The 27,196-nt window shown below is 38.9% G+C and overlaps 1 protein-coding gene across 3 annotated transcripts; it reads right to left on the bottom strand.

Moving 5' to 3' along the window:
* Positions 1-26,787, bottom strand: nkd2b (NKD inhibitor of WNT signaling pathway 2b). Of its 3 annotated transcripts, none has more exons than XM_041988994.1 (10): positions 26,516-26,787; positions 26,373-26,399; positions 26,168-26,259; positions 5,245-5,305; positions 4,478-4,605; positions 3,421-3,516; positions 3,117-3,258; positions 2,737-2,794; positions 2,497-2,624; positions 1-1,363 (listed from the first exon to the last, which is right to left on the bottom strand). In XM_041988994.1, the coding sequence occupies exons 1-10, from the start codon at positions 26,538-26,540 to the stop codon at positions 741-743; spliced, it is 1,380 nt and encodes a 459-aa protein (XP_041844928.1). In that variant the 5' UTR covers positions 26,541-26,787; the 3' UTR covers positions 1-740. The 3 variants fall into 3 exon arrangements, with proteins under 3 accessions (XP_041844928.1, XP_041844929.1, XP_041844930.1); XM_041988995.1 differs by having other exon boundaries at positions 2,497-2,621; XM_041988996.1 differs by lacking the exons at positions 26,168-26,259; positions 26,373-26,399; positions 26,516-26,787 and adding exons at positions 11,197-11,201; positions 17,646-17,649.
* Between the last annotated feature and the right edge of the window lie 409 nt (positions 26,788-27,196).

The raw sequence follows: 27,196 nt of genomic DNA, 5'->3' as shown, positions 1-27,196 counted from the left end.
TAAATGAACTATATAATGTTTATTAAAATATATAAAAGACAAAATTCATATATATGCATAATTATATCCACGATGAAATATGCATATAGGGTATAATAATTATACAGTAAAATGTGTTTACATATATAGATTTTTTTATACATATAGCAAGATATTTTTGCATTAAAATTGGCAGTGGTGATTGCATATCCCCCCCTGACCCCCAAACAGGAAATCCCTCAGTCCACAGCAGGCTCCATAAGAGTGAGGCCTCTGTGAAAAGCTTGAGAGCAGCAGCACCTTTACACCTGAGATCCGTGTTTTGGAAAGGTCTCACACAGAGCAACACGATTATTCCAACATATAATGTAGCTTGTAGAACTTTAATAAAACACTTACGAGGAGATAAGGGGACACATCAAAAGTTATCTGATCTGCTCCTCTCTGTATTGATTCCCTTGATGAATGTGTGTAAGGAGTGCAGCCATTTCAGCAGAAAATCTACAGAAACACTGAAAAACTGTGCAGCAATTTTGGTACTACACAATAACATCCCTCTGGCCCAGTAACATCTTCCATCACACTACATGTTTCATTAGTACACCTAATCTCAGGATATATCTGTATAGCTTGCAGGAGGAGAATAAAAAGATCCTGATCAGAGCACGAGACATTCCCATTGGATGACTTAAGTCCTTCAGACTGGTGTGGTTGGTTGTGGTTGGTCCTGTACAGTTTTAGTCACTGCACACTAAAGGCTGTCATGTCTGGTGGTAATGGTGGTAGTGGTGGTGGTGGTGGTGTTCGTGGTGATGGTGATGCTCATGGCGCTGGACCATAGGAACCACAAATCCTGGGCTACCAGGAGGGCCCGACGCTTGCTCTCTCTCCAGGCTTGGCAGTACAGAGGGCACTGGGGGTTGCTGCTGAGGGTGTGACTGAGGTGGCAGAGGGGTTTTGGACGGGGACAGAGCCTCACGGGCTTTGGCCCTCAGGCGTTTACTGTGACTGTATTGCAAAGGGTGCTGGTGGTGGCTGGAGGGTTGAGCTTGATGGGGCATGTGATAGACATCCTGACCTCCGTGGCCTGCACCACTGCTACTATGCAGCATTGATTGCAAAAGAGGATGGTAGCCATGGCATTTAGTGGATTTGCCACCCCCAGTGCCCCCATTATTCCCAGCACTCCCCTTGTAGGTTCCTTTAGGGGATTTGAGGAAATGTGTACTTTTGCTTCGAGCTTCTGCAGGGTTGTAGCTATCACTGATGACCTGTGAACGCCGCTGGTGAACAACTTGGGCTTCCGGCTCCTGGGAACGTGAGCGACTCTGGCTTTGTGAGCCCCGACCATGAGCTTCCTGAGGGGGGAAGACAGGGGTGTTTCCTGAAGGACAGGAAAGAGACAGCAGTGGTTTTTATAAATTAATCAGATAACTTTCAGCATTGTTTACAGTCATGAAAACAGAAGTACACATTTTTCAGTTCTTAGAGCTTATTTATCAGTACATTAAAAAAAAGAAAAACATATTGTCCTTATGGGGTCTTAGAATTAGGTAAACCTCAATTTAAAAATAACAGAGAATTTATTTTTACAAAAACTAAGCCAAAATGGAGAAGCAGTGTGTGAAAACAAAGTACATAACTACATAATTCATAGCTTGTGGAAACATCTTACACAGCAATAACTTGAAGTAACCTTTTTTTCTGAATAATGCATAATACATAAATCTAACTAAACTTAGAATTGCTAAGCGCTTTTTGCAAGTCTTTTCAGTTCACTTTGTTTGTACTGCATTGATGAAGCTAACTCTACAGGATTGTTTAAAAACTGTTGCAGAATTTCAAGTAAATCTGTCTAAATATAATGATGTGCAACCACAAAGCCAGCTTAAAATGTAGGGCTGAATGTAATTTGACATTTTAACAAATATAACTGCAGGCACCTCTCCCTCCCTCTCTGCTGTGCTACAGCTCTGCTGAGCTTCTCCCTGTCATGATGGCTGTCATGCACATGCAAGCGAGTAACCACAGGAACTGTGTTAGTTGCAGTGACTGACAGGTTAGATACCCTTCTTGGCTCTGACTTCGGCACAGTAGAGTTTGCAAATTACATTGAAAGCATCAGATACATCTAGAAAAGAAGATTTATTTATTTATATTTTATATTTATTTTATTTTATTTTAGCATGTAGAAAATTCCGGCAAATACGACATGATTTTTATGTAAATGACCAAAAAATGGATTTGGCTGGAAGTATTGTAAAAATGGAAACAGCTGATCAGTTGTGTATTTCATTTTGTACTATTAACACTTACTCGGAGGAGGTATTTCCATCTGTTATTAATCGTATTAACTCTTTTTAAAAAAGGCTAAAGCTACCTCAAGCAAGTGTTCCATTAATCTCTAATGCAATACTTCAAAATGTAATATTGCTTTTATAAAAAAAGAAAAAAATAGATATTGTAAAGTTTACAATAACAAACAGGCTATAAAACAGAATTAAAAACGACACCTACCTTCAAATCTAGATGTGTAGTTCTCAATACCAGCGAGGTCCAGGTAGTGATTCCTCCTCTCTGTGTTCTCATCCACACAGTAATGTTGACCCTCAGTGGCAGGTGGCTCATTGTTCTGCCCCCTGCTGCTATAGAAGTGCACCATTAAAACTGTAAGAACATCCTGAATAGTTTGCACATTTTTTACATTTGCCTTATAGAAGAAAATTCATAAATTAAGGATCAATTGTAGGTATTGACCTGATGTAGGAGGACAGCCGTTTGTCGGATGAGCGACCCTCCTCCTGGTGACTACGATCTGAATAGGAGATGATCAAAAGTTCATACCAGGAAAAGGCATAGGGTGCCATCATACATGCATAAAGTCTTCATGCTTTCAGACCATGGGAAGCACCTGCATTAAGGCTGTGAGCAATCATAGATCAGAGTGATCTTCAGTCTGAAAGTTCCGTTGTCCTACATTCACTATTCTTATGTCATTATACATAAACTAGGAATAGTTTTAATCATGTTATTTATTCATTAACATGATTAAAATGATTTATATTAGATAGATATTAGATATTTATTTAAACATCTGAAAATGGCAAAAGCTCATGGTGGTGTTTATTTTTAGTTACCTGCTCCTGTTTCTCTTCTGAAGCACCTTGGTTCAGGAGTGACAGTCAGTTTGACACGCAAAGTCTTGCTCTTGTTATGGCAGGAGTGGTTCACAGAGGCGTCCACCACATCATATATAGTGTGCATTAAACTCGACATGTCCTACAGCAGAAGAATAAAGATATGTAACACAAAAAAATCATTTAAAAGAAATTAATCCTCAGTATCAATTATTTTTAATATTGTAAATACACAAAGATACCTATCAAGGGGTACAGGGAGAAGAACATAATAATGAAATGCCTGACCAACACATTCACACACCTCTTTAGTAACTTTCCCACTGTTGTCAAAATCATAAAGAGTGAAGATCCACTCTTGTCGGTTGTCATCCTCAACAGAAATGTCACACTCCAGGTCCTGAGAAAACATATGTGCTTTTTTAATATATGTAAACAACTAAATAATGTTGACATGCTTCTTTTTGACCATTATATGCACTGCAAGATCACACCACGTCAAAGACAGACTACACTAACATTTATGACAGAAGGGGGCAGCAGACTACAACATAGTTCATTGTTTGTGCCATTCCTTTCATTATAAGTAATAAAATTTTCAGAAGACATATATTGTAGCATTAAAGATGGTGCAGTACAATAGCGAGCCTGAAGCTTTTTTTTTATTTTATTTTTGTACTTTGTCTTTATGTAAAATTAGGCAAATAGAAAAGAACCAGGTTAACAAGATTTTACCTGTTTGCTTTATTCTAGGGGGAAAAAACCTCACAATTCTCAATTTGGAATATAGACCCGCTGCAGGTGCAGTGGAAATCTGCCTTAACAAGGAAGGAGACCCTGGGAAGCATGGAGCCCTTTAAGGCTTTGTAATATCACTTCATCTCATATAACTAGCAGCAATCTAAAGGGCATATCTAAGCAGTTCTTTATAACATGCAAGTCTAAACATTACAATCTATTTATTCTATTTATTGCCTCTTAAGTCCGTTCAGAATATGGTATGGAGGGATGTCAGTAAACCGAAAAATGATCTGTGCAGTGGGTGAGGGCGTGCAGTGGAAGCTTGGTTAACCACCAGCATCTTGCTTTTAAACCCATGGCTCCAAACTTTTCATACACTAACACACAAACATATTTAACATTATTGGCTCTTAGCACATGGATTATGACCTCTTCTGACCTAAAATAAACCCTGTCATTTAAAATCACTGGAGGATTATGTAAACGTCTTGCAAAACAGATCACTGTGGAACATTTTACTGAAAGTTATAGCTTTTTTCTGCACCTCTGTTGCACAATGCTCATGTGATGAGTTGTGCTAAACACAGCCCTAAAATGTTGGCGGTGACGTTCTCACTTACATCTAGGCTTATGCGTTTCTTCCCCGAAGCTTTGGTGGCATCTCTGATAGCCTCTTTTTCTCCGTCCTCGCAGTGTAGGTACTGCAGGTAGCTTTCACAGCCCTCTGCTTTCTCTGGAGGAAGAACCACTGTCGACACAAGAGAATGTGTAAAAGTTTCAAACATTAACACTGGTTTCTGATGTAGGAAGACATTTTGTGTATACAGTGTGTATAAGATGATCTCTAAATGGAGAACCAGATAAATAAAAATCTAAGACCTAAAACACTGATGCAGCCGCAAAAAATTTTAGTTATTCAAATGTTCTTTTTTCCCCCCTTTAAACACAATTAAATATTTTCATAGTGGATGTATGTTTTACATATTCAGCATTTGCAAATGCTGAAAGTAAGTAACAGACTTTCTGTAGGACAAACTATAGGTATTCCGGGTGTATTCTCCTTCCACATGTGGGATCTTGTTGCTTTTGTGTGAAGAGGAATTTAATCTCCTAATACCTGAGCAGCAATTCCCCAAAATGTTTTTTAATAAAAAAGAATAACATCTCTATCTAAATAAAAAAAAAATATATAAATATAAACAAAATCACTATTAATATGAGCAATTTGAGACAAATCACCTTTGAATCTGTCATCAAACCTTAGAACTGCTTCCTACACTATTAAATATCTAAGTGCCGTTAGAGCCTAAAGATGGTCATTAAATGGTAAAAAAACAAACAAACAAACAAACAAAAAAAAAAACAAAACACACACTTCTCCACCTACCCTCCAGAGGACAATGTTGATCTGCGAATTGTCCTTCCTTCAGCTCACCATTTGGAAACTCCTAGGACAAGGGAAGAAATGAGGAAGACAGGGAGAGGAGGAAGGAGAGAAGGGGGGGGGGGGGGGGGGGGGGGGGGGGTTGTCAGAGATGTAAGTGAATCTACAGTTCAGACCACAGACACAGAGAAAACAAACAGTTCCAGCTAAAGTGTTTCCTACTCCGATGAGCGGGAGAGAGCTTGAGGCTCCAGCGCCGCCAAACACTTTGAACATCTGCATGCTTATTGTGTTTCACTGTCTGGGATGCAGCGAGCACAGTCACAGCCAAGCTTTCAAGATTCCTCCGAGCCCTTCAAACGGATCCCTCACGTCCATCAAAAAACCCGTGATGCACTTCATCATCTGTGCTCTAGCTCAGCCAACCTGTTTATTCTCATCTTGCTTGACATGAGAGACCCGCTGAGAAGTGTTTGATGAAACCCCAAAGTTTAGGAAAAAGTTTTCTTGTATTTATAGCTTACGGCTCGACTTGGAGAAGTTTAGTTTATGTAAAACAAACCTCAAAAATGGGGTCTCTGCCGCATTTATTTTAAATGGAGAATAAATACCAGATGGAAACTTCCATGCTGATAGGATGGAACTGATTAATTACACAATTTCAGAGCTGTAAAAAACAAAAACGGGACAAAGGGATAGAAGGCAAAAAAGCTGTGCTGTCATTTGTGAATAATCTATTTCCTGCATAAAACAGAACCGCAAAGCATTCCACACATGTGCTAATGCAGAGGCACACAAAGGGAAGGGAAATAGGGTCTCCATGCACACACACACACACACACTTACAGCTATTTTTTTAATTACAATTGGATTGTGGAAACAATGAAAATTAAGTGCAGCATAGGCCCTAAACCACAAGCACTTAAACAACAAATGATTCATCTTATTTACGTCATTCTCAGCCCTCTAAGCTGCTTCACACACACTTTGAAATAAAATCTCAGCAGATTGAATCAAGGGGGCCCACTGAAATGAGACAAATAAAAAAACAGATAGATGCTAGAAAACAAAAGAACTCCATGTACCTTTGACAGAGCTGAGGCCTTAGAGTCTGAACATCTGCATGCATTTAGATGAATGAGCCCCCTCCCCTTTCCACCCTCTCAGAGTAATCACAGCGCCAGGGCCTATGGTTCTGTTTAGCAATCCCAAAGACCATGATTATTCCTCACTTCAGAGGATGATACCTCCGGCCTATAATCTGCTCCTGACCTTCAGCACTAAAAGAGGGGAGCCTGTTAAGTCTTAAGGTCAACGCTTGGATAGCCCCTGCAAATTGGCTACCGGAGACATTGAAAGAAAACAGAAAGAGAATGGGAGTCAAGGGAAGAGATGCAGGAGATGATTGAGAGGAAGGAAAGAGCAAAAGTGAGGGGGAAAGGGGAAAAAGGAGGGAAGGAAAGATAAGAGTGACAAAGACAAGAAAGGACACATTAGTGGTGGCAGAGGAGGATGCAGTTTATAAGATGGAGCCTATCTGTTGCTCACTCTGGTCTCTTGGAGTTCGGTGGGAGAGATGGAGGTGGGTTTTTAGAAGGCTTCTGCGAAAAGTGGAGACAACTGGTACCACTCCTTGGGCCCCAAACAAGAAGCCGCCTTTAATAATCAAACACACATTCTCAAAACAAAAAGAGAGAATCTGCATTCATATACACACACACAGTATCCATCTTTAGTAGTTTCTGTAGCCAAGCTGTTGTTTTCTTTCTGTACTGGAAGCTTTTATCTCCAGTCTTTGTACTCCAGTCCCTTAATGAAGGGCAATATGTAAGAAAGAGGGAGTGCACACAGGAACACTGTTCTGCAGTTCAGAGGAACATCAAAGACAGCCATTGATTATTCCCATCCTTGTCCCCATGAGGGGTGCAGAGCAAGGTATAAGGACCTCTAAATGATAGACAAGTTTTAGCGTTAATATAACGAAACAAATCAATCAACCAGCTGCCAAAAGTAAATCTAGTCTCTAATTAAAATTCAGATATCAGGAGATGTCTTGCTGAGCATTCAATGAGGGGACTGGCAGGCCTTGTGTTAAACACATGGTGCTCCCACCATCACCAGGACCACCTCCATGCTCATTACATCCATTGGGGAAGCTAATGAGAGAGCAGGCTGAGTCTGACCGCAGTCTGCAGTTTAATGTCTAAACACATGGCATCTCCATCCACATCGCCCACGGTGTTGGGCTCAAATCTGCCTGCCACATGTGTAATTAACTGATTTCTGGCATCTAGCAGCCCTCATTTTTTCACTATCAGATCACAAACTGCTTTGCAGGCCGTGCAAATCTGTTAGCATTTTGAAGGAAAAGTGCTCTTTGAAATGATCTTTTTTCAGCAGTTGTGTGCACCTGAAATCCTTGATACCCACTTTAATGCAGTGTAAAAGAAAGGCATGTGTGGGAGAGACATTTTAAGAAGAATGACAGGAAAATTATGAGATATTAGATCTCTTTTGTCTTTAAAAAATGCATTGCAAATATGCACTGACAGTGTTCCATGTAAATAGGCTGTCTCTCCAACACCTTGACATAAGAGGCAGAAAGAAAGGTGTGTGATGTTTGTTCCTGTTTAATGCAGCAGTTCTGCCAAGCTTCCCTAAAGCCTCAGTCTACTGCCAGACTTTTATGTGGGATAGGGTAACCAGGGGAAGCTTTCATAGCTCCCAACCAGGTGACATCAGACATCCCCCAGCAGTCTGTCTCTCCCTCTGCCTGCCTACCACCCATCCTCCCTCTGGAAAACACTGCACATCTTTGTTCTCACTTCTCCCTCTCTAGCTCACCCCCTAAAAATAAGTGCACACACTTCTTTTAGTCCATTCTTCAAACCATATGATGCACATCTGATTTTGAAAAAAAATGTCTTAAAAAAATGAGGAGGCTAACATTAATATTGTTTACAGTGTTCCACCAGCCTCGAGGCAGGAAATATGGCAGCATGATCAGATGTCTTAATGCGTGTCAAAGTATAAACATGTGCTGGAAAAAAAAAAATCCAAAAACATGCTCAAATCTTCTTTCTGGTGTTTGTTAGAAGTTGTGTGTTTTTCTGCTTAGTGAACAGCACAGTAGGAACTACTATTTTTTTATTATTTAAAAAGAACAATACCTTAGTATTGTTCTGTAGAACTCCTCATCTAGTTATTTGCTTTATTTGATGCAGAAATACATTAGAAGATAAATACTGAAGGGTTATTAGTGGGAGTTCTCTGACACTTAAGAGGGCACCACAGGAAAGGCTTCATGACCACCAGCCCGCCAACTAGCATTCCTGCTCCAACCAACCATTAATTGGAGGTGATTGAGGGTTCCCAAGTAATGAAAATGAGGACTGAGTATTATCAATATAAAGAAAGGCGCACCAGTTCGTAAACAAACTGCATTTTCTTATGCATTCCAGAGAATGAAACTGGAGAAGGAATGGGGCCATTGAGAAATAAAAACCCTCCATTCCAGAAGAAACCAACCTGGCCTTGACTCAAACCCAGATGTGAGCGGTTATACTAAAGAGAGGCAGAGCAAATGAGAAGGAGATGAGGGGTGGAGAGAGGGGGAAGGGGCTGTGTCTATTATGTGGGGAGCTAAAGAGAAAAGGTCAGCTGCACAATTTTAGTCTGTTATTTAAACTTTTTTCTGTTCTGCTACACAGTAGAAGGACGATATGTTGCTCTGTTGATGGCTGATATCTCTTCCTAACTCACTTGGCTAATCAGACTTCAGCTTTCAAGTTAAAATAATTATGATGTTACGACTCAGTTGTTAGTACAGTATAACGTATTAATGTTCTTATTTATTTTGCACAAGTTTTATCAACATAAAAAAGCCATAAGCAATAATAAAGAGCCTACTTTTGCAGGCTTAACTTGATTTATTATGCCTTTGTCTGCAAATATTTGTATTTTATCTGTGTTTCAGTGTACCCTAATGTGCCTTTCTATGAATGGAAATAAGATCAGAGCAGAATGCCACCCTGTCATCTGGACTAGCCCCATGCAGCTGAGATGGCCCAGATATGGCCCTTTCAGGCTAGCAGGACTCTCTCTGAGGTCAAACAAGAGGCAAAACCTCTCCCTTGGCAGGACATGAATCACTGGGGCGAAGCCTCTTCGGTCCTAGTGTAACAACAGCTGTGGTGAGAGATGAACATGCTTGCCTGTCTATGTAAGAGTAACATGTAAACCACTGAAAGTCACCCTCCACTTCCCACCTCGCCCCTATCACTGATCTTTCTCTCACTTTGATTATGACCTGTGGAATAGCATAAATAAAGATTAGCATCACTGGCTGACCACCTTGCATCTGTCACCAGTGCTGTAATCAGCTTGCCTTCATTAAAGTGGGCTTTAATAGGACGTTGGTGTAATGGGGCAGCCTCCTCTCAGCTGTCACAGCTACTGGAGATACCATAGCTTCATACCAGAAAATGAATCAAACTCAAAAATCAAATGAATGAAATCCTATGCACTACAAGTCTTAATGCTGTTCATGCATGTTAATAGTTACTACAAAGAGAAAATCACAATGCAGCCTTCATGGAAACACAAAACAATGGTGTTAAGTTATAAAATGTGTTGCCACACATGACTACACCAGAGAGATCATGTTGGTTTAATTATCTGCATCTTGGTGTAATCCAATAGCTTCTGCAAAGACATTTATATGACCAATGTCACATGTTACACGCACTAAAAGATTTTGATAAATGGGCTTTTTTTTAAACGATCACTAGTGAAGCAGTCTTTAATTTAATTATGTTCTGGGATTTTCATAAATTAAGGCTTGAAGGTTTTCCTTTAATTCAATATGATGATGCCTCATAATGGAAAAGTTTGTGCCTCGAGTCTGACCTCTTTACCAGTTAAAAAGAATCATTCTTTTAAATTGGAAAGAACCTAAGCCTGCCTGATTTTCCAGAAATTCCTAAATATGGAACCTTCTCAGAAATGAAATGATGATCATGAACCCTGTGATATAATTAAGAATTTTCTCTCAAATTACTGAGAGAAACTTACTCAACTTACTACATCAAACTGTCCTCAGAGGCATCCGTAGTGATTACAGTCTGCTGAATGTTTAACTGTCTGTGGCTGTTAATAGGAGAAGAATCATACATATAAAATATTTAGATATTAAAGAGCACTTTTCTGCATTTTCTTACATCTTTTTATGTGTATAAAAGCATGCCTTAGATCTACATGTTTTCAGATAAAGCATATTAGTAAGAAATACAAAACCATTTTAATCCACTGCATTAAATTAAATCAACAATTGTTTTCACTATGGCTTAACCTACTGACCATTATCTCAACAACTGACTGGAAAAAAAGATACAAAAAACAAAGTGATTTTTTTTATAAGTTAACAAATCAAACAATCCATACATCCTCTCAGTTCCAAAATATAACCAGGCAACAAGAAAAGTACACACTAAGGACACATGCACAACATAATCGGAGCATGCACACACACTCTGACAAACAAGAAAGAGGAGAGTGCACAAGGCGACAGTATATCAAAGCCAGTGTGGGACTCAAACAGGATGTTCCTCTGTTTCTGGCCTACATGTGAAATTCTGTACGCTCCTGCACAGGCCCCGGCTCTTAAGCCTGGCCAATGGGGAGCGCGTCCAGGCTGATAAAGCTGAGAGGATTTGTTCCACATTCCACGGGCCCTTTAAACAACATAGAGGATCTCAGAATGCCAGGTTGTGGGTGAGGTGGCTTGGATGCCAATCCCATTATGGTCCAAAGGTAGGCACTTCCATCTGAGGAGTATTTGAAACTGACCAGCTGTGATGATCCCATAAAGGGAAGGATTAGTATGAATCAAATCTTCAAACTGGTCTGTCAGTTACAGTCAACAAAGCTTTATAAACACCTCAGTGTGGTGTATACCTGCACTTCTGCTGGGTAAAACTATTCCAACACAATCACTCTCACCTGAGAATGCTTTTTATGTACTATAGTCAGTGTCAGGTTTCCAGTTGTCTGTCCAGCATTGAGATGTCAACTATAATTGCTCTCACCTGTGAGATAACCACCGACACCACTGTTTTCGCTGTTCATTTTCTTAAGCTGTAAGAGATTTAAGTCACAGCTTTGAAAAGCAGGCTTGGCAGATCATAGGGGCGAGGCTTTGTGGTTGGAGGCTGGTGGAGCCACAGGCGTTACTGAGCTCCTGCGGGTGACTGAGAAATGTAAACAAACCAAGTTAGGGAAGGACAGCTGCACGTCAGTGTTGAAGAGCTGCAACATTACCCATGCTTTTGTATGGAGCACAGTCTACAACCTATTTTATCTGATGTACCCCCCCCGGCCCTATCTGACATGCTTAAGTACCTCTTTATCAGTAGCCATTATGTTCCAAATGTACTTTTCAGGACAGATTACGAGTGTTCAGTAAACAATCTGATCAAATTCAGCTCTGTGTGAATAAACTGTTTTGGTTAAGTTTGCTACAGTACTGGCAGCAACACATTTAACCATTATTTTCATAATGTTATAAACTATTTCAGCTGTTTATCCTTCAGTAGTAGTTAGTTGACTATTTATAAGTGCAGTGTGTAATGTTTTGGGGCATCCAGTGCTAGATAAATCCTAACTGATTTAGGGATATGACGGGAAATAACAAAGGAGAAAAAAATGCAAGATTTATTGGACAAGTAGATGCAAATTTGAAACACTTCTAAACTAATAATGAAAACATACAATCATTATCAGTGCTTTAATTTATCTTTACCAACATAAATTGTAAATTGCATGTAAATTACGCTAACTGGTATTGTTTCAGCCTGACAGTTAGCTACCTTTACTAAGTTTTATTTAGCTATTTCCATTTTGATTATTTATTCATTCATTTGGACTTTTTTCCAATTTCTTTTAGCAAGGACATAAAAGAAACATATATTTCTATTTCTATATATTGTGTTTGAGTACAGTTGGTCGATTTATTCACCTATGTATTGCGCATGCAGTAGTTACCTCTGTCCACTTGCTAGCTCCTTCAGTTCCTCTCAAATGTAACTAATCTTATCCCATGTCATTTGTGAAACAGTTACATAATCATAAATCTGTTTTTTGGGTTAGTGCAAATAAAGCTAGTAATATTTTCCTTATACAAGAGAGGTCTTCAGGAATTAGATTTGATTGTATAAATTGTGATCTTCCTTTAATATCAGTGAGTATTGGCCATGTATAAACAGGAGGCAAAAACAGGTGATTGTTAAGGAGAAGCATGAATGTTATGTTCAGTGATAAGAATAAGTGCCCTGTGATAAACAGAATACTTGTTGCCATATTCAGTTGACCCAACTATAGGCAAGCAGCTTTTACATATTGTAATATATCTTATGTATGCCTTCAAGTAACAGGTATCATTATTCTGCATGAATTAGAGACAGTTACATTTCAGAAGCCTTCATTCAGGGTGCCTATGCAGCGGCTGCCCATTGAGATACTCTGATATGGGAGCAGGGTGAAGGGAGAGGCAAGGCACCTTTCTGGAACTGCAGTACAAAGCAGTGCAAAGACAATAACTTATCAAATAAATGGTGCACTGTGAGTGGCAGAATCTGGTCACATGTATTTTATTAATCTTTTGTCCATCATAGTTTTGACGGCAGATTTAAGAGACCCTTCACATTCAGAGCTTAAATGTAATGGAAACAATTAGGAGTTTTGGTGGTGTACTCCGTGTGCTGAGGTCATTTGAGGGAAAATTAGGGTCAAATGCATTGAAAAACACATTTGGTGGAAGAAAAGGAAAAAAAAGTCCAGCCTGTTGATGTATGTATAAAGTGCAAGAAATGTGAGAATGAAGATAATGTAAAATAAAACATTTTTGGAATGTTTTAGAGTATCTGTTAAATATTCCCTGAATATTCAGTAAAGGGCATCATGAAGCTCCAAAGTGCACAGTCTGTGGAAATATCCCTCCTAAAATATCCACCTGTTTTCTTTGTTTGGCACTGGCACCCTTAATTAGTGTGCTAACACACACCTAAACCTAACCAACCCATCCAAAAAAGACAATTAGTATTGGAAGAAAGTCAGTATTTGTTTTCCAAGGGGGGGAAAAAAGAGACTTGCAGCACATTACAGTTATATCCTTCATATCCAGTATACCTTGCACTGCACCACTGTCTGTGTGAGATCTGACTCTCAGCAGGGATCTCCATCTGCTTTAATTCCTTTTTTGTTTGGGTTTTGTCATTTCAATCAGCTTATTCTAATATACAACTTCATCATTCATTCATTCTCTGTACCGCTTAGTCCATTACGGGTTGAGGGTAAGCTGGAGCCTATCTCAGCATTAACAGGTGAGAGGCAGGGTACACCCTGGACAGGTCACCAGTCCATCACGGGGACAACACATAGGGGACAAACAACCATTTACACTCGCACTCACTCCTAGGGAGAATTTAGAGTCATCAGTTAGCCTAACATGCATGCCTTTGGACAGTGGGAGGAAGACAGAGTACCCAGAGAGAACCCACGGGAGAACATGCAAACTCCACACAGAAAGGCCACCACCCTCAAGGTTTGAACCTCCCCACAGCCAAGACTCACGAAACTTCAAATTGAATATCATGGGCATAGATTCAAAAGTAAAACTCTTGTCTCTTTATGTCCAAATGCTGGCTTCAGCCTGGCTTGCAGAGACAACTTCAGTTGAGGAAATAGTTGATTTATAGATATGCAATTTACCATTGCACAATACCATTTTATCAGCCAGTAACGACATGAGTTGAATTAATATTACTGCAAATTCATTTCTGTATCATAAATAACATTCATTCTGTAACTGTCTTAGATACTGGGCTCTTGCTTAACTTCATGAGAACTGTTTATGTGTATACACAATTCTTTTCACTTTAATCTAAAACACTCTTTTTGTTAGATGGTTGTAGATTGGTTTAAAAGCAGCCTGCTAGTTTCCCTCAACATGTCTTCCACCAAGAGAAGAACAGGTTCAGGGTCAAAACCGCAGCTCTACAGTTCACTAATTACTGCTTCCTATGGGTAACACAGAGAAGTGCAGATGCATTCAAGTAAAAATGAGGCGCTTACACAGCCGTGACCAATCAGCCAGTAATGTATGACTTCTTGACACATTCATCTGGGAAGCTTTTTTTGGATAAACAGAAGTGAACGGCTGTTGTGCTGTACTGCATGGGTGGGATTCAGGCTTGCATTATAGACAGCCAAAATACACAATACGGTGTAGTAGGATGCAACACATAAGGCAATTGTTCAGGCACAACCACTAATAACTCATCTACTACAACCTAAGCATATTCAATGACATCTGCTAAACTTCAGGTACCAAGACATCATTTTACTATAAAAATATTGAGGCTTGAAGCCTTACCGTCCTGGGTAAAAAAATGTCCTGAATCCACAATCATTCATTACATTACATTACAGCATTCAACACTACATAAAAAGCTTAGGACATACTAGGAAAAAAATCATCTTATGCCTGTTCAAAGTGCCTGCACACCTTTTATCTCCGTTCCCTTTTTGCTGTAGTGTAACTCTCCCTGACTGTCCGGTACCGCTGTCTCCTCTAGCCGGCAGGGATTACCAGTCTCAAAGACCATGAGAATTCTTGACACTGCAAGAACAGGCTTAATTCCAAGCTGTGAAGTTCCTCACAGGCCTGGAACTGGATGAGAGGTCATCACAGGGTCAACACCAAGTATTCTCCTGAGAATTCCTAAAAATACATTCCTGCTGGGTGCAGGAAGCACAGGAGACTCCATGATCTTCAGACAACGTGAAGAAAGCCTGGATATGTAAAATGGAGCACAGCCAGAGGGCCACTGGCAGTTATGCTTTGGCGTTTGAGATGCAACTTCCCATGAAAAAAAGACACAAAGCTGACGAGAAACAGATGAGATGGAGAAGGGGGGGATTCTAGCACATAGGCAAATTACTGATGCACCAAAATCATGCAAAGCTCATTCATGTTTCTGTTGAATTATTCTCAAAGAAAATTGTTGTTCAAAAAAAAAAAAGAAAGAAAAAAATATATAAAGGGCTGCATATGATGAATTACTTTTGAAATCATAGCTACAAGACAAGAATTTTAAAACCTCCCAGTGCAAAGCATGAATTATAATGTTCTTTATTTATTTTTTACAACTTTATACAAATATACCAAACAGAGATTTTAAGGCCACAGTCAGTGAAAGTGTAACATCTGTGCTTCTTCCATTTTAGACTGAGGCTCACATGTGTGCACTTTAGTGACCTGACAGACACCCTGTGTGTCTGAAACACTTTTCCACAGTGTGAAATACTGAAACGCAATTCATCCATGGCACAAGCAGAGATCAAAAGGCCATGGTGCAGAGGGCAGCTCGGGCTCCACCTCCTTCTCCAGCTCAACTTTTGCAGCAGACCAAATAGAAAACTGCTGTTTTTCCAGCCATAATTATGGAAACCATGTCTGCAAGACTGGGAAAGAATCTGCACTGAAACATGGGCTGCACTGGCTTTACATTGGTGTCCTTCTATGCTCTTATCTTATCTCTAGCTGTAAGCAACAAGCCTGATGGAGTCTTTCTCTCTAACATGCAGAGGGTCTGGGTCTAGTCCACTTGAAGCACTGTGTGTGACACTTGATGCCTGATAAAAGTTCTTCAAAGAGGATTTATACTTTTAAAAGCAGAGGGTGCTGATGTGCAATAACACCTTAAAAGCTCAACTGAAATATTGGGAGGTTCCAAGAGAGAGCAGTACTCAGTGTGAGCATGTGACGGTGGGGGTAAAAGTTCATATATTCTGATACACTAGGCATTTTTTAAGTGATAGGATCAGTCATGCCCCTATCAACACAAAGAAGTAGGTGCTGGTTATAAAGAAAGATCTTGCTGAGCTGTAATGCATCTGCATTTTGTTTATTCATTTATAAGGAAGTGTCCTGCCTGCCTAAAAGCTTCCCGGCTTCTTAACCATAATTTCTGACCAAAGTAACCAAGTTTTCTTATGACTGCTTTTCTATAGCACTATATGCAACGATAGTTGCTGAGCAGCAACATCATGAAATAACATGACGTTGCAGTCTGTTTCTTTGTTATGTATTTCCTATGAGCAGATGCTTTCTCTAGCAGGCTCTCAGTAAGTGGGGAAGGCATCTCAAGGAGAACTGCTGTTTATTTGAAATAAGCCTTTAGGTAAACATGTTTCATGGTACACAGGGCCAGGTCAGCTTTTGAAGTGGACGGGCTCAGGAAAGAAATGGGTGGGGGAAGAAAAGAAGGCTACCTTCAGAGGAAATGAGAACAGAGGTCTCTTTCAGCTGTGTTTCATCCTCTCCCTCTCTGTTTGTCATTTATAGAAAGAGCACAAAAGGTGTCTTGGTCTATAGCCATCTTATATTGTGAGAACCGCAGAGCTCGCATTTCTTCTGAACATATAAAGAGAATTATTGGAAAATGGTTATTTTTTCTTAATTAAATCCCTCTGAAAACTCACCACCAATGACAAAAATAACCACTTCCTATTAGTGGAGACCCATTGTGGGTTTTGATGACAGGAACAGGTTTGTGTAACAAAAGCAAGCTTGCAGCCATTCCTTGGTGGAGAGGAATGTTTTGTGCAGAAGGCCTGTGCTGTCTGCAGAACCTGGGTCCAAGCTTTGAAGCTCCTAGTGTGTTTCAACAGCTAACCACTTTCAGATGGGACTGTGGCGTTTTATGAGCTGAGTAACAGCGATACCCACACATGTGCAAGCTTGGGGTCCCAAAGAGGGGAAGGCTCTGCTTAGAGCAGAGAAAGACTCCTCGGGGGTCTGGGTTAGACTGTGTTTGATATTTCTTATGCAACAGCATCTTGGATATGAAAATGGAAGACAGGAAGATAGATCTTGTGGAAAATCTGTTCAACTGTGAACAAAGATTTTCAGGCTTACCTTGAACATTAAAATGATCTTGCATGAATAAACACTCACTCATAAAACTCAACATAGAGTATTTAATGCCATTCGTAACACGTTGTCTTTTCAAAACGACCTAAAATGAAGCAGAGACTTTGTTTAAAATAGCAAAGCAACACAACTTTGAATAACAATGGCAGCAGCTCTGGATGCCATCCACTGGACTTTTTCTCTAGCATGCAGGAAACCAGGGTCTGTGGTCTGTGTGGTGTTCCACTCCAGCTACAACCCTACTATGGTGCCAGGTTCATGAATGTAGGGCATGGATGAAGTTCTGAAGCATTTCGGGGTAACCCTGAAGGCTTTACATATAAGAAAAAAGTGAAGGTCCAGGGGAATGATCACACTGCATCACAACATGAAAGGTGTTGAAGAGCACTCCAAAAGCACAGATCATGTTGACTGTTCTACATAAATACTGGTTGTTACATCCAGTACTCACTCATAGAAACAAGAAGAGCAGAGGTATTCATACCTAAGATTTATAGCTGTAAGTGTGCTGTGATGCACACTGCCATTTAGTTTCCTGTATGTTTGTACTGTGTAATAAATAAGTCAGGTCAGCATCTGATCCAAATGGAGACAATCTAAGGTTTTCACTGACTGAATTCAGTTGATAACACATTTGTGTGCTAAAGAGGATTCCGCTGTCTTCTGAGCAAACAAGCATGACCTCAAACTTAGTCTGCAAATATTTCAAACATCAACATCTTGAATATCTTGAATAATCACACATCCTCTGTGTCTCCTCAGATAATGTTTAAGTAACCCATTTGAAAGCTTCCTTTGTCCTCAGGTTATTACAAGCACTCCTCTCACTGATTATGAAATGAAAACAATGTGATCAATTAACATTGGCTATAATGACAAAATATATAACAAAATAAAAAACTATAACTGAAAAAAAATATATAATATTCCCCTGGCTGCTCTGAGGCTTGCGAAATGAAGTCCACTTGGAAACGAACAGGGGTTTATGTGGAAACATACCTTACACACTAAAATGTAATAACCTTTGAGTCTCCCGGTGTTTTACTTGGCTGGGAGAGCACAAGATCAAACACAGACTTGAATCCAGCAGCCTTTGCCAAAAATGTCAGTGCTAAGCACTGGACTCTAGCTTCAGGTATTTTCTTTCCCCTGGCAGGGAGCAGAAGTAAAGACACAGACCAGCATTAACCCTCAATGGGGCTGCCCTGAACAGGCACCACCACACCAAACAGGCAGGGGAAGTGAGGTCCAGCTTCTGTCATCGGTGACCATGCACATGTAGGTCATGGAGTATCACTGAGGACACAGAATGTGCTCCAAGCTGGAAGTTGAGATATTCACATATAAGTGCTTTAAGACTTGCTGTCATCTACTCCTGTGAAGCAATACTGATGTCTGAAGTTCACAAACAGATATTTCATAAATATCATGAAAGCAGCGACAAGACTCAAGTGACTTCAAAGTGGTGATGATGAGGCTGAGATATCTCTAAAGGCAACAGAGCTTCAAGTCGTCTGTCTATAGATAGACGCACCAGTGATAACGGAGGTGGAGTGACTGTCATTTGCTTTGTGTAATTATATTCTATTCTCTTTTGAGCTACAGAAGAAATTTACATAAATCTTTATTCAATACGCTAAAGCCAGTGGTAAAGCTAAGTGTCCATAAAATGGACAGAATCAAATCAAACTAAATTATCAAGAAGCACCAATCATTTTGTATATGAAAACTGATGGTACATGTTGATGACACCCATTTTAAGGTATACTTACACAACTATAAAAATACTACAATAAAACACAGATATTAATTTCAAACTAGAGTCAATAGATGGTTAGATTAGCTTAGCTACAAGAATGGAAACATGTTTATAACTGGTCTGGCTTGTTAAGGTGGGATTTAGATGTATAACATGCATTATAATGATATTCTGTTTTCTTTAAAGTAGGACTGTGAGAATAACTTACGAGTAGAGAGTGTCTTAAATTCAACTGACAGAACTGAGAGTGCTCTCAATTTGGAGAATCAGGTTTTCTGACATCCGAGACTTAGGATGAGAAGAGCAAAGTTTTGGTTATCTAAAACAACTTAAACTTAAAAAATAATTCACAGCTTATCAAACAGTAACAATGTTGTGAATTTTGACACAGTGTCTCTTGTAGGCAACGCTGACAAAGAAAACCAACCCGGCCAAGGAATCAATGACAGCACACAGCGTCATCCCATTTAAAGGGACGAATAAGTCTAACCTGACGTATGGAGGATCAAAACTGCCAAAATTAAAAATGAAGAAGAAGAAGAAGAAGAAGGAGAAGGAGAAGAAGAAGAAAAACAAGAAGAATTAGAAATAGTTTTTCCATTAAAAAAAACTGTAAAACATGACATTAATTTATATTTATTTTCTCATTTTCAACTGTTTTAATTTATTTTTGGGTTAATATTCCTATTTATTTACTTTTCCATGTAATTTTAGTTCACTTTAATCATTTGTGTGTTTGTTTGTTTGTTTGTTTGTTTGTTTGTTTGTTTTGTCACATTTTTCCTCCTTTATTTTTTTATGCCTGTATTTATTTCAGTAATTTTTTTTTCTTTTACATTTTTATCCCCAAAATGATTTATTTCTGTGATATTTCCATTTAACATTTTATTTAACACATTTGTTTATTGACACTATTTTATTCACAATAATATTTACATCGCCTTTATTTGAAATCTTGAATTTTTTTTCTCTATTTTTTTCCAAGCACATTTATCTGGTGCAGTCCTGCTGCATAATCCTCTGTGCACCAACAGCCTGTGACCTGTTCAGTGTTGATTGATAGGCAAGGATCTGCCCCAAGACACTCCTTGAAATAAATAATTCTGTGGATAAGAAAATGTAAAAGGAAAATAATACAGAAATACAGGCATAAAAATGAAGGCAGAAAATTAAAAAATATCACAAAAGAAATTAATAAATTTAACTGAAAATGACATGGAAATGTAAAAAAAAAGGAATATTAACACAAAGTTAAATTAAAACAGTTGAAAATGACAAAAGAAATATACATTTATGTCATGTTTTATAGGTTTCTTAATGGAAAAAACTATTTAAATTTTTTTTTTGTAAAATATTATGGCATATTAATGTGTTTATTGAGCCATTTTTATATTTCTGTATTTATTTATTTTTTTAATTTCGGTAGTTTTGGACCTCTGTACTGAAGTGATAGTATGTGAATCCAGCCAAATACATCACATCTTATCTATCGTGTGACATTTCTTGGCAAAAAAGCAATGCCTTTCCAGGGAAACAAATTGGTTAATGAGCTAAAGTTAAACAAAAACAACCTCTGCATTTTATCAATGCAGATCAGCTACTTTAATCTGAATGTGTTGCTTCACGTATTGGTGACACATTAACTTTACTAAGCTACATAAATTTGACACAAAATTTTAGGTCGGCACCAAATGGGATGTATAGGGATAGATCCCTATATGGCGAATGTGTCTCACAGGGCTCTGGCATCAAGCTGGAATTTCCTTGCAAAATATATTATTTAAAAAAATTATACATTTAAGCTATGGAAATGTCAGTTGTAGTTCACTAAAACAGAGAGAATTGACAATATAGATACATTTACACCAGAAAAATAGGTCTCCTCAAAACTCTACTTCTGGATCAGGAATTGCAGGTTTTGCTTTTTAAATAAAAACTTTGTTGCTAAAAACGTGGACCATCTATGGCTGACAGTTTTTCAGATGATTCTGCTATTCACCAACCAAGATCTTATTTTTTTCCCCCCATTATGCCTTTCTTTATTGCTCCAATTGTTAATCACAGCTTGGCCTACGTTTTAGCTTCAATTGCCAAAAGTGACTCTGTGTGACTTCTGCCCATCAGTATCTCTTAAGAAAAATGTGATGCCATACATCACGAGAACCAGACAGCTGCATAACTGCTGTCTTTTTATTATTCGTTTATTTTTTTCCCCCTCAATGGGACATTAATGCTCACAATCTAATTCAATTATATAATCAAATCTAGATTATTTGTTTACAACCATAGCCTTAAAGCAGCTTTAGATGTGACTATAAACAGATTTCCTTTCTTTTGAACAAAGTCGATCTAACTTAGCTAAGAGAAACAGCATTACTGTGTTTCTTAATTAACTGAAATAAACTGAAAGAAAGGTAAAACTTCAGCAGCTTGCAGGAATTTTTTTTTAATTAAATCAGCTAACTTCATCTCTGGAAATGTAAAAATTTGATTGCTTCAAATGGAACAGGATGTTGATGCGATGATATGCGGGTGTGGTCAGATCGACTGCCGCAACATAAAACAGAGGAGTTTGGATTACAACACACACACAGTAGGAGAGTGAGTACTTTCCATGGCAAGGACCCCATTATTCTGCTATATTGTTACAAAAAAAGAGTTTCCTGCTACAACAAAGTTAAAAATATCATATATCCAACCAGTAAGAGGAGTTTGTTGCAGCTGCAAATCTGATAATTAAAATAATAAAGCAAGCAAAACTCTGGTGGATGAGATCAATGAGAACCCCCCCCCAACATGTCCCTCAATAGTCTGACTGGCTATTGACCTGACAGTTTTTTTTTTTTTTTTTTTCATTTTCATGAGCACAAGTCATCTGGGGCTTAGGGGGAAAGAAAGCAAATTGCTTCAAAGTAGTTCAGACAGTATAAATATTCTGAGAAAAATAAACATTTAATCTGCTCGGAGTTGTTCTGATGTCTCTCCCCATTAGGCAGAGCCGCACAAACCACTCTGTACCTCTCACTCACTCATTCACTCCCACATGCACAGACTAAAAGACTCGACCTCCGACTTAAGAGGCGATGCACACTTAAACATTTGAACATGAAAAGAGGACTACAACAAGCACCTCAGGCTCTGGGACAAGTGGAGAAGACAACCAGGTGATGTTTACACTGACAGGGTGTTTTTTGCTCAACAAATGACTGAAAAATTACAAGAAAGCTGCTTGATTCACATGTGTAACAGCTGCTACAAGATGACAGAAGCTAAGGTGAGACGAGGTCAACAGTCAGCTTCTGTCTCTATCCACAAAACATTGGAAAAATCAGACGAGACCCTTCCCCTCTATCTTTAAAACCCTCAAAGTCTCCCTTTAGTAAATAAATAAATAAATAAATAAATAAAACACCCTAACCCCTATTCCTCCTCCTTTTTCCTCTTCCCCACCACCCCCTTCCCACCACAGCCCCTCTCTCTGCTCCAGGATTTTGCTGTACAAACCAGGAACAGATGTCTGCCGGGGCCGTGCTGAAAGACCCCGCTGTTCTGGATGCCAGCCACATGCTTTTCATTCAGAGATGAAGGCTCACAGCTCGCCTTCTTGTGAAGCCAATTTCAAAAAAAAGGAAAAAAAAAAAAAGAGAGAAAGGGTGGAAAAAAAACAAACTCTCCAAATGCCTTCAAGTCTCATCAAAAGCAGTACATATATGAGCATACCTTTTTGTTTCCTCTCCTTCATGCATTGTTCCCTGGTAGTGCCTCAGCTAGGATGCTTTTTTTTTTTTTTTTTCATTTGCGGTCTTAGATGAGGTGAAAGTAAAAAGTCACAAGATGTTGCAGCCAAAAATATTTCTTGAAAGAAGTCTTGAAGTAGTTGAAGTCTGCAAGTTTGTATCCAGTGCACACACAACTCAAAACTAAACAAAAAGGATCTCAGTTTTACACTTACAGCAGTGTGCTAAAAACTAAAAATGTCTTTTTAGGCTGTAGTCTTAAGATTACACAGATATCCCAGCCTCAGATCCAAATTAAATACTGCTTACTCAAAATTAACGTGGTGACTAGATGATATACCCAAATGTCCAGCGGCATAACTGTCCAAACAAAACATCTATTTTCAGCAGGATCACTGAATGAGGATTTTATATAAGGGGGAAAGTCTTATTCATAGATTCCAAATGAATGTTAAAAAAACATTAGCGTACAATTAGTTTAGTGAGCTGCATGGGAACTATGCTCTTAAATCTAATTTATTATTGGGGGGGTGAAAGCTATGTAACTCTCTGTAAGTCAAAATAAATTTGTGTCTTGATGCTTTTTGACACATAATTACATCCACCTAAATCCCTTAGTGAGCCCCCTTTTCTTTTACTTCAAGTGAGATATCATTAACCTTTCAAAGAGGAACAATAAAGGTCTTTGTTGTGGTGTTTAAAATGTTGACACACTCCCTCTTCACACGCCAGGTCTGTGGGAAGTTTGGAGTCAAAAGATAGTGCTGAAAGGCTGAACTACCCTGTCAATATTTGGGCACTCGAGCATATCTGCATGAAGCTGCAGTGGTTGTTTGCGAGGATCTTGAACAGCAGTTTCCAGAGGTGAAACAGTGACGCTTCACAGAACTTGTTCACCAATAAGTATGGGTTGGGGCAAATTGCACATATTCACAACTACTCATTTAATGCTTTACCTTGGTCCACTACTTTGATCTCTACTGTAACGCTTTGACATCACACCAGGTGTTTGAACAGGTTCAACTTGTTTTAGAACACCTGCAAAGAAATGTTGAAATTTTGATGACTACTGCCAAGATAAGCAACATCCTCCAGTTGAAGCATACTCTCGTTGACTCCTAACAACACATTTTAATGAGATTGCACAGTGAGGGCAACCTTCCAGCTGCAATCTTGAATCATGGTTTGCAGTAACATCAATATTTAAACAGATCTTTTGAACATTGTTATTTCTTGCTACAACACAGCAACGCAGTCAGGAATTGTTGGATAAAAACGATTGCTTTATTGACGAGATGAAAAAAAATCTAACCAAATGGATCCACCCCACTAGCACACTATTCCTCAGCCCATCCCCCCCCCTGGTTGGAGAGGGAGGATAGAGAAGTGAGGAGTGAAGGTTCGGAGCCTCCACTGTTATCAGAGCCCTTTTATAACTCCTAGTTCTGTGCTTTGAAGTCGTAGCCAGACAACTCAGGAATCTTACTCCCCCATTTGACAATGAGAAGGCGGGGGGAAGGTGGCCGGAGCTAAACCGCCTGTTTGGCTAATCTTCTCCTATATAAAATCATAAGTAATTTCAACTGTGTCTGGAGCCCATCGACTTGGAAAAAGTGGTGGAACTACAATCTGGTGAGGGCCAAATGCTGAAACACTCACAAGAGGAAGGCTAAAGTTGATCTACAAACGTCAAATCTAAAGCTCTACTGCTATTTGCTGTTTGACTTGGACCTGCTTTATCATGGTCTGATCTCCAGACATCTGAGATCCCATAATTCAATAATCATATCTGGAAATTTGACAAAGTAATTTGATCCTTTTGAAGAATTAATTAAGTGAAGGTAGGATCTGACAAGGAAACATTTTTCGTGTTATTTTCTGTCTGTACTGAGGTCTGTTAATTAGATGGGAAATTAAATGCTGTAAAAAATTTCCCCATGGATTATATCCTTGAAGGTACTACAGTATAAACATATAAGTCTCTATAAATAAGCAGGAAGTTGCACATTGTCTTTGCAATAAGTGAGCAAATATGTATTTGGTCTGGATCGTTGATACTGTATATGAAGGCTGCAGTAAGCTAATATTTGGATTACTGATAAGTTTTTAACTGTTTCATTAACTGAAAGTTTGGTGTGTACAACAAATTTCTGGCTTATATAAAACAAAAGACATTCATTTACAACAAAATTATTTTCTGATGTAAAAAATACCACTTTTATTTTTCTTTGTACCATCACTAGAACAATTTACCACAAAGACACATCAAGATGAATATGCCAATAACAGATGCTGCTGCACTTTGTCTAAAAAAAAAGTATAAGAAGCAAGTCTGTTAGTTAAATTCTGATTGTCATCCAGTTTTGCTCTGCAAGTAGGCTATAATGAAACCAATTAATGACACAAAATAAATCAGGCCTATGACTTTGATTGAATGGAGGGTGGGATCTGCCGACTAATGACTGCCAAACTTATGTCTTTCGTGGTTTTCCTTCAGGGGAATGAGAACTCAGACTTCTCTGAAGCAGAGTAAAGTTCTCTTTTAATTTGCCATGAGTGGGCGGTTTACAGCCATGATATAATCCATAACTCTTCCACTATTACAACCACCCACCTCACAGATTGTCAGTAACTCTCTGTGAACCTCTATTTTCTGTCTTAGAGCTTGAGTGTCCAGCACCCCTTAAAACGACACGCTAATTGAAGTGATGTAATGTTATGCCACAGAGGGCTGTCCGCTGGGAGCAGTGCTAGAATGGGAGGCATTGAGGAAAAAGACACAGCCCTGAGTCACGATGCCAGCAGCCACAAGAGCAAACTTTATATCCTTCAGTCTAAGAAATAACTACCTTTCCATCCTGTCTCTGTCTTTGTGTGTGTGCTGCTTTGCCAAGCTGCTTCACACACACTCATAGCTGTCATAACCCATCCAAAGATGCTGGAGGGGAAATAACCGCTGCAGTGTTGTGCCGGAGCCAGACATGACAGAAAGAACAACAAGCTACAATGCTGCAAAGACATCAGCATGTCCTCATGCATGCCTGGGAATACAGTTCACTTCCACTCAGGTCAACAAGTTCTCAGATTCAACTTTCAGGAAAAAAGAGAATGTAACAGCTTCTTTTAGACAACTTTGAGGTGTTTGACAGACTTATTTCATCAGCAAATTCAAACACACACTTGACACATCTTTTTCTTTCTAATAGTGAATTTTGCTTCTGCAAAAGTGTCAAATATGTATAGTCTACACTGCCTAGCACAAAGAAATACGAGTGTATGTGATAAAAACCCAACTTAAACAGAAAATACTTTTTAATTCCACTCTTAAAAATGCTTTGTGATCATGATTTTATCTTTTTAAATCAAAATATATATTTATTATATGTGTAGACTTAAAAGAAAAGTTATAGAAAATGTATTTAAAAAAAAAGTCTATACCTGCATGTTCTTCATCTTATGATCTGTTGCGCTGTACCTCTCACATTCCTCCATCCCTCTTCGGAGGAAGGCGTTCACGACAAAACTGTCTCCTGGAACATGAAGAGCATGCACCGATTTTCAGGTGAAGACTTCAAACACGTGGTTTAATACGTTATCATCATTTATAAGCTTTCATCATGCAAAAAGATGCGTCTATCCTCACCTTCAGGGTTTTCCCTGCGCTTGCACGCTTTGAAACATGGGATAAGGATGCAAAACATAATCGTTACTTTTGCTGACATAATAATTACTTTTAATTTTATAATGTAATAATGCTGTGATTCTATCAGCTCAGACGTTTCTTACCATGTTTTGACTGAAGTTTGCCCATTCTTAAGTGCCTCTTCCTTGGATCAGTAAAGGTAGTCCGAAATCCGACAGGGATAAAACAGTCACTTGTTCTACATGGTCACATTGTCTTTTTTTTGCAAAAAGAAAATTCCAACTTCATCCAAAGGCGGGTGATTGAATTGCTCATTCATTGAAGGATCGATTGTAAATGAGACCATAGACGGAAAGTCTGTAAAATGCTCGATGAGGGAGACGGAGCGCACTCGCCGTGTCTGCCTTCAGACTTTACTTCAGTCTTAACTCCTGTGAAAGCGTTTTTACGCAGCAGTCAGAAGAACAAGTGTCAATTTAACAAAGGTCTAAGTAACTTCCGGTATGGAATTTTACAACAATAAAACACACAGTCGTTGTTAGCCGTGATAAGCTAATGAACAGTAGCATTTCCAGGGCATTTTTTAGAATGGTGGCCAAGATTAGACAGAAGTTCGTTTGGTGGCCAGTCAATAGACCTGATATCTCAACCCAATAGGATAATTGTTAACTTTGGCTTGAAACACTGTGTGAGATGCAGGGATTTTTTTGTGTGCGTGTCTGGAAATCCTTAACAACTTTGAGCCCTTTCCAACATCAAAACAACACACTGTTAACAGATTTAAAGGATGATTATACAAGATATGAACTTAGAAAAACACCTAA

Source organism: Melanotaenia boesemani, chromosome 6 (assembly GCF_017639745.1).
Source record: "Melanotaenia boesemani isolate fMelBoe1 chromosome 6, fMelBoe1.pri, whole genome shotgun sequence".
In the NCBI taxonomy this organism is placed as follows: domain Eukaryota; kingdom Metazoa; phylum Chordata; class Actinopteri; order Atheriniformes; family Melanotaeniidae; genus Melanotaenia; species Melanotaenia boesemani.
The sequence above is the reverse complement of the archived record's forward strand: the minus strand, read 5'-3'. Positions and strand labels throughout refer to the sequence as shown.

Bases quoted from the DNA above. Each gene is read 5' to 3' on its own strand.
- nkd2b (XM_041988994.1), bottom strand. From the start codon at position 26,540: ATGGGCAAACTTCAGTCAAAACATG. The intron at 2,795-3,116 runs GTAACTAAAAAT...TCTCCTATTCAG, and splicing joins CAGAAGAGAAACAGGAGCAG to ATCGTAGTCACCAGGAGGAG. The intron at 2,625-2,736 runs GTCAATACCTAC...GCACTTCTATAG, and splicing joins CGGCTGTCCTCCTACATCAG to CAGCAGGGGGCAGAACAATG.